Source organism: Montipora capricornis, chromosome 2 (genome assembly GCF_036669925.1).
Source record: "Montipora capricornis isolate CH-2021 chromosome 2, ASM3666992v2, whole genome shotgun sequence".
Taxonomy (NCBI): domain Eukaryota; kingdom Metazoa; phylum Cnidaria; class Anthozoa; order Scleractinia; family Acroporidae; genus Montipora; species Montipora capricornis.
This window is the reverse complement of record NC_090884.1, coordinates 9,179,757-9,187,256: the sequence shown is the minus strand read 5'-3', so window position 1 is coordinate 9,187,256 and position 7,500 is coordinate 9,179,757. Positions and strand designations below refer to the sequence as shown.

The window sequence follows — 7,500 nt, the reverse complement described above, 5'->3', positions numbered from 1 at the left end:
ATATTTTTCCATCCTGCCCGACCTAAACTCAGTCAAGAAGCATTTTATCATGTAGGCTCTTTAAGCATATGAAGTTTTGATAAAATAAGAAACAAAAATTTGCACAGAAAATTTATGTAACATGTTGTTTGCATTTGCTTTTCTGGCTGTAAATACATGTAACTTGGATGTTCAAAAGTGACAAAATCCCCTAAAATTGCATTGCACGGAGCAGTATGTGTTTCTGGTAGGGCTGTACGCTTTTTTCAGCCCTGCTCACGCTAAACAGTTTTACAATAAACTAAAGGTGTGCGTGGGGCCGCATGGGCCATATGATAAGATCACTAATTTAGCTGGCTAGCTGTCTGTTTGTTTGTTATTGTTTGTCATTTATTTGTTTAAGCAGGTTAAAGTTTTGGCAGCTATTCAGCTGATGTGGACCTGCTATACGCACCCACCCATATACACACAGAGGACAGCCAATGGCTAATGTGCAAAAGCTCCCATCGTTGTACACACTATAATTTATGTCAAACTGCAAAACAGCTAAACTATAGAATACAGGGCCACTTTCGAAACAAGTACCTTTTCAGTAGCTCACGGCAACTGTGGACAACTGATGAGCCACGGAGCTGCCGAACCACTCAAAGATATACCTCGATCGTTCTTCATGACCAAACATTTAATTTTGCTCAATGATAAACCTTATTCCTTCGGCTAAATTGCAGAATACCCGGCCCACCAAATGTCCTACTTGAAAAAGCTGCCACCGCGGTCCCGCAGTCGTGTTTAACAATTGTGCTTCCGCGTCCACTAAATGTCTTACTTAAAAAACTGCCACCGCAGTCCCGCAGTCGTGTTTAACAATGCTGTTTCCGCGTCCACTAAATGCCTTACTTAAAAAACTGCCACCGCAGTCCCGCAGTCGCGTTTAACAATGCTGCTTGTCCGCAGTGGCATGGGACAGAAAATGATATACATAATTCTGTTCCTAAACCGGGTATTCTGCAATCGCTCCTTAGCTTTCATTTTGCTGTTCCGTTAACTACACTTTTCACGAGATCGTGTGAAGAAGAAAGAATTTGTTTACTGACTAAGCCTAAGCGCTCGTTTCAATGATTGGGTCTAAGCACTCTTAGCTTTCACGTTGCGGTTCGGTTAACTACACTTTTCATGAGATCGTGTGAAGAAGAAAGCGGTCGTTTACTGATTAAGCCTAAGCACGATCGTCTGAACAAGAAAGCAGTCGTTTACTGATTAAGCCTAAGCGCTCGCTTCAGTGATTAGGCTTTAGCATTCTCGTAAAATTTTAGCTTTCATTTTCCGGTTCGGTTCACTACACTTTTCACGAGATCGTGTGAAGAAGAATGCACTCGTTTACTGATTAAGCCTAAGCGCCCGTTTCAGTGATTAGGCCTAAGCACTCTCATAAAATTTTAGCTTTCACGTTGCGGTTCGGTTAACTACACTTTTCATGAGATAGTGCGAAGAAGAAAGCGGTCGTTTACTGATTAAGCCTAAGCAAGATCGTCTGAACAAGAAAGCAGTCGTTTACTGATTAAGCCTAAGTGCTCGCTTCAGTGATTAGGCCTTAGCATTCTCGTAAAATTTCAGCTTTCATTTTCCAGTTCGGTTCACTACACTTTTCACGAGATCGTGTGAAGAAGAATGCACTCGTTTACAGATTAAGCCTAAGCGCCCGTTTCAGTGATTAGGCCTAAGCACTCTCATAAAATTTTAGCTTTCACGTTGCGGTTCGGTTAACTACACTTTTCACGAGATCATCTTGCCCTTGAACAATTTTCATTCATCTACTACGGGAGTATGAACCGCGGAGGCAGTTCATTTTAGCGGTTGCCCTTTAACAGTTTTCATTCAACGACTACGGGACTGCGGACTGCGGTGGCAGTTCATTTTAGTGCTTTCCTTTTAACATTTTGCATTCAACGACTACGGGACTGCGGACCGTGGTGGCAGTTCACTTTAACATTTCGCATTCAACGACTGTGGGACCGCGGACCGCGGTGGCAGTTCACTTTAACATTTTGCATTCAACGACTGCGGGACTGCGGACCGCGGTGGCAGTTTACTTTAACATTTCGCATTCAACGACTACGGGACTGCGGACCGCGGTGGCAGTTCACTTTAACATTTTGCATTCAACGACTGCGGGACTGCGGACCGCGGTGGCAGTTCATTTCACTGCTTAACCTTTAACACTTTTCTTTTCATTGATCGACTTCGGGACTGCGGACCGCGTTGGCAGCTTTTTTAAGTAGGCCATTTGGTGGGCCGGGTATTCTGCAATTGCTCCATTCCTTCCTTAAACATTGACTTTTACCGGTGAGCCATGGGGCCACTGCAGTGATATTGCTTCAACAATGGCCTTGTATATATTCTATAGTTGCTCCTTGTTTATTTTCACTGACATTACCTTTTCTTCGTTGAGCCTTATCTCAGTGCTTGACTATTAATATTTTGTACCCACCTCGAATAGCCATGTTAATTGTGAGCATAGTAAATGGCGAGTAACTAGTAAAAATTAACATTGTGCATGTGTTTAATCATTATCAAACGCTATTGTTTTTGGAAATCTTTATACGCTGCTACTTTGGTTCAATAGACGGAGGATCCGAACTTTTACTTTAGTTGTTCTCTTTGCATCGCTTTGTTTGAACAATCGAAAGAGCAGATGGGAAGCCTCAGTTGACACCACTTAATAAATTAAAAATAGAGAATACACTTACTCTCTTAGAACACGTATGTCATGATCTATTGGGCCGCAGTTCGAAGAAACAAATGGAAGAACCAAAAACAAGAACAACACGGAAACAATACACATCTCCCTCTCGCCCGCCATGTTTAAAATAAACCACGTGACTTGAGGTACCTGGGAAACCTTCAAAAAGGGGCGCTTTCCACGCCCCTTTCCACTCTGACAAAAAGTTTCTACATATATTGATTCTCTTTTGCGAGGATTAGTAGCTAGTATCTGTCAAGAGAAAATAAGCATTTCCTCTTGTTTCTGTCTAATTAAATCGCCAGCTGACATACTGGGTGAGGATAAACCTTCTGCAAGATGTGTAAGTAACAGTCAGTAAAAAGAAAAAAGAAACTCTTTGGATTAACCTAAGGCCTGTGGTGTACTTTCAGGTGTTTTTGATTTGAGTGTACTAAAAAGGAAATTGCGGGTTTATGCAAATCAGGTAAAGGCAAACCAACCTCGTCCCCAGGGTCTCTCCTCTAAGGAAGGCAAGAAGAGAGACCCTGGGGACGAGGTTGAAGGTTATAATTCCGTGTCCAACTACACTAAATGAAAAATTCCACAATAATTCCTCGTAACCTGCCAACACTATCCATTACTACCAGTTACTTTATATAATTTCACATGATTAATCGTAACTTAACGTTACTCCCAATCACTAGCTGTCATCCAACGTTGTTAGGCAAACCCGGGGAGGGGGGGGGAGAACCCTAAAGGAACAGACGTGGATGCTCGTCGGAAATTTTGAATTTAAGCCCTAAAGGAGACCAAGAGACAATTGCTTAAATTTTCCAGATAATTGCGAGGATCATTTATCAATCTCATTCGCGACTTTCTCAGTCACTTGGCTTGTCTTTTTCAGTGTGCTTGCAGATGCAAAGACTACTGCCAATCACTGAGTAGCTGATAACCTTGCAGAAGTTTACTTGGTTTGCCTTTTCCAGATTCCTTTGTGCAATTAGAACTCTTAAAAACACTTGAAAGGAAAAACGTGTTTTTCTTTTTACTGGCCGTTACTTCCACACAATCGCGAAATCAACTTGCTTGATGTTTTTTTAATACCAATTGGATGTGACTTTTGTAACTACCTTATTACAGGAAATTAACGCTCATGTTAATTAAGGTATTGGAAATAAACGCGACTTAAATTTACGCGAAGTGAAGGAAAAATTTCTTTCCAATAAAGGAAATCTCGCTATTTCGAGCGTTCAGTTTCATCGCCAACGATACCGGTGGATCTCCACTCTGATAAACAATGCTAACAAAATCCAAAATAACAACACGCAAACTTTCCACAACTGAACAAAAACGTTCGCAAAAATGTTGTCCCTAAACGTATGGGTTTATTTCAGTGAAGGCGAAGAGATCTCTACTCGTTCAAGGAGGCCTTGAAATACCTATAAGAGTGGTTGTCCAGTGGAGTGATGCAAGGAGTCTGGCAATTTTGAAACAAGGGAGCTTAAGCACGCCCGTTTTTGAGACCCGGACGACAACCGGAAGTGAGCTGTTTTCCCTTTTAACTTGTCTTCCGACAACCATGGCGCAGTGGTGAGAGCACTCGCCTTCTATATGTCCCAGCACTTGGCAAAGTCCCTTTTTGACATGTGGCTGTTTCTGCTTATGTGGCCTCATACACCACAAGCCTTTTTAGAGACATCATTGCCAAGCCGGCCACTTCTGCTGGAGAGAACAGGACAGAACAGAACAGTCCAACAGAACAGTCCAACACCGGGGACTTTATCCCTTACTCTTCTCCAATAGTGCATGGGTTCTTTAACGTCCCACAGGGAACTTATGAACATAGAAGATATTTGTGAGATGGGGCCTTCGGTTTATAGTCCTTGTCCAAGAAGACTTGAAAGTCTAACCATTTCCAGATGAAATTACAAAGGCAGCACTTTCTCCTCAGTTATTTTAAGATCCTGAGTGTTGATCCGGCCGGGGGTTGAACTCGCAACCTCCCGCATGACAGCCCGATGCTCAACCAACTGAGCCACCGGTGCACCACCAATGTGGCCCGGGTTCGATTCCCAGACTCGGCGTCATGTGGGTTGAGTTTGTTGGTTCTGTACTCTGCACCGAGAGGTTTTCTCCGGGTACTCCGGTTTCCCCTCTCTTCAAAAACCCACATTTGATTTGATTTTCGTTAATTGTTAATTTCAGTTTAGTGTCCCCAATTAGTGCTCCAGTGCTGGAACGACTAGACACTTAAATAAATAAATAAATAAATAAACAAATAAATAAAGTTCCTTTCCACATTTATATTGCTAAGTATCTTTTCTCCTTTAGAGATGATTAGTATAAAAATCTGGGAGACACCACTGATGGTCCTGTCATGCGAAATGTTCTCTTCCGGTTGCCGTCCGCTTCCCCAAAACGTGGCCTTTAAGGTTGCAAGAGTGACTAGGAGAGCAATCTGTTTGTTTACTTGTATTTTTGCAACAACTTTTAGTTAGGTGGTTTTATTGCTGGAAATGTGGCCTCATACCAAAATACAAAAAGATATATTACATATTTATGACTGTTATGCAAAAACACTTCCAATCGAACCGTAACCTTGACAACAACTTAATGCATCAATGTATGTTGCTTGAGTATCTGCTTAATTAAAGGAATCATAAAAATTAATCTTCAACACTATTTTTGCTGTGTATGTCTTCTTCTTCCTGTTGTTTCTGGCTTAACTCATCTACTTTGATAGAATCATCAAATGAGTCCATATCCTCTTTAAACTGGTCAAATTCTACCATGGTTGTCTTTGCAACTTTTTCAACAAACTGCTTATCCGAGGTCGTGACAATCAGGCCCAATCCATAATCATCCATCGTTGTCTCATCAGTGATGCGGCCTAGATGCCTTAAATATTTGTGCCTCTCTTGGATCCGTTTTACTGAACACTGAAACACTCGTGGACAACGTGCAATACCAGATGGGCTTATGTTCAATTTTTCATAGCAGTACTTGTATTTTTCAAGGATTGCTTCTTTTCTAAATGTCAAAACCGAAGGCTGTTTCAGAATAATATTCTTAAGGTGATGTTTGTTAAATTTCAACTCCTTTGAAAGAAATTGGACTTTGTCCTCTAATGACTTCACTGTGTACGTGGCAATAAGGTGAGGACACTTTGTGAGAACATGGAGAATTTCATCCTTGGTGAACTTTGGCTTCACAGCCAAATTTTCAAAAAACTTGAGCTGTGAAAAAATAAAAGGATGCATCATACATTACTTTTGAGAGATTGTCATTTTGCCATGGACTAGCTTGGAAGCTCAAAACCATGACAAGGCACTGTAATGTGATGGGTATGGACATATTAAGAAGAGTATCAGATTGTTTAGCAGCAGATGGTGATTTTTGAAAGCAACCCGAACTTTAAAAACCCTGTATGGCCATTTCCTGAACAAATTTCATAAAAGTATCCTTGTGGCTTTCGTGTTTAGTCCCATTAAAAGAACACTGTAACTTTGGGTAAATCATGTGAAATTGAAATTGAAATTTGATGTATTTTGTGTTTTGTGTATGTTTTGGCTGTGCTGGTGACAGCCTTTACCAGAATGAGAAGTGCGTATATGCACTGCCAGTGTAAATGGATGAAGACAGTTAACGAAGCAATGAATGATTGACAGTCTATTGTTCTCTTGGGTGGTTGTCATAGTGATGGCAGTCAGAGTTCTTTGTGTTGTTGATAAGTCTGGTCCAGGTAAAACTAACGTCATAGGAGTCTTCCCTGTTCAAATTGTTTGGTCTTTTGTAGGTTTCGATGGATTCTTTCATGAGTCGTGGAAAGTACTTTGGTGTCGTGGTGAGAACTCGAACAGACCATAAGCGTGATTGAGGCCCTGACAGGGTAAATTCCAACAAAAGACATCCTTTCCCAGCAAAATTCCGACAGCGACGTCAAGGCCGAGAATGAGCCGATTAAACCCCGACACGAGTGATTTTAAAATTCAGACAAGTGACACAGGACCCCCCCTGTCAGGGCCTCGTGATCTGCGATGGATGATGTTTGTTTGTTGTTTATGTTCTTTGATGCAGCAGTCAATGTTGTTGTCTGTCTGTCACAAGTAGCACTTACCACTATTACCTACTCTGTCTTCATCTATTTACATCCCGGCTTAGTATTTTACTCTGTCTAATGCCAGACGATTTTACTTGTCAATGGGGCGCCACTGGGAGTCAATGGGTTAATGCAAAAAATCTACGAACAGTCCAAAATTTGTCCCATGGAGCAGGTTGTCAGCAGTCTGGCATGCCAGGAAAACCCCAAACCACTCATTACTGGTCTCATATCTTACAAGCAAAATCAAAGAGTTGGCCTGGATTCAAGCTGATCTTGTGTCATCAACTGCACAAGAACCTCCTCTTCCCTCTCCTTCCAACCCTTCACAAAAAGCCTTCCCAAGGGAAGACACACAAGCTGATTTATCACCTTTTCTGGTAGAGATTCCTCAGTTCTTCCAGTCAGAACACCTGGCGATTCTTTAACAACATAAGCCACAGAATCCGGATTAATTCCAGCACTCCCCATTGCCTGCACGCGGGTTTTTAACAAGTACTCTTTCGCTGTCAAAATGGCGGGTCGTCTGGCTATGATTTTGCCATGATATTCTTCTTCAATTCCTATCTCTTCCAGAAAATTCAAAATACTTTTTATTTTCACCAAGGAAAGTTTCTCCACATCCATCCTGTCCTTCAACTTTTTAATTTTGACACCTAGGTTTCTTAATAAATCTCGTAATTGGTGTTCATGTACGCTT

The 7,500-nt window shown here is 41.6% G+C and overlaps 2 protein-coding genes and 1 long non-coding RNA gene across 3 annotated transcripts in view; all 3 read right to left on the bottom strand.

Annotated features, from left to right (window-relative positions):
* The window catches only part of LOC138038735 (uncharacterized), a 5,840-nt gene extending 3,131 nt beyond the window's left edge, over window positions 1-2,709 (bottom strand). The window contains exon 1 of the long non-coding RNA XR_011130292.1: window positions 2,468-2,709. This is a non-coding gene — a long non-coding RNA (uncharacterized lncRNA). The remainder of the gene's footprint in view (window positions 1-2,467) is intronic.
* The window catches only part of LOC138038733 (uncharacterized), an 18,287-nt gene extending 15,447 nt beyond the window's left edge, over window positions 1-2,840 (bottom strand). The window contains exon 1 of the mRNA XM_068884773.1: window positions 2,727-2,840. Within this exon, the coding sequence (XP_068740874.1) occupies window positions 2,727-2,839 (113 nt within the window). The 5' untranslated portion in view covers window position 2,840. The remainder of the gene's footprint in view (window positions 1-2,726) is intronic.
* Window positions 2,841-5,176: 2,336 nt separating this feature from the next.
* Window positions 5,177-7,500, bottom strand: part of LOC138038732 (transcription termination factor 3, mitochondrial-like) — a 2,567-nt gene continuing 243 nt past the window's right edge. Inside the window, exons 1-2 of the mRNA XM_068884772.1 lie at window positions 7,173-7,500; window positions 5,177-5,937 (exon numbers count right to left, since the gene is read on the bottom strand). The exon at window positions 7,173-7,500 is cut by the window's right edge and continues 243 nt beyond it. Of these exons, the coding sequence (XP_068740873.1) occupies window positions 5,368-5,937; window positions 7,173-7,500 (898 nt within the window). The 3' untranslated portion in view covers window positions 5,177-5,367. The remainder of the gene's footprint in view (window positions 5,938-7,172) is intronic.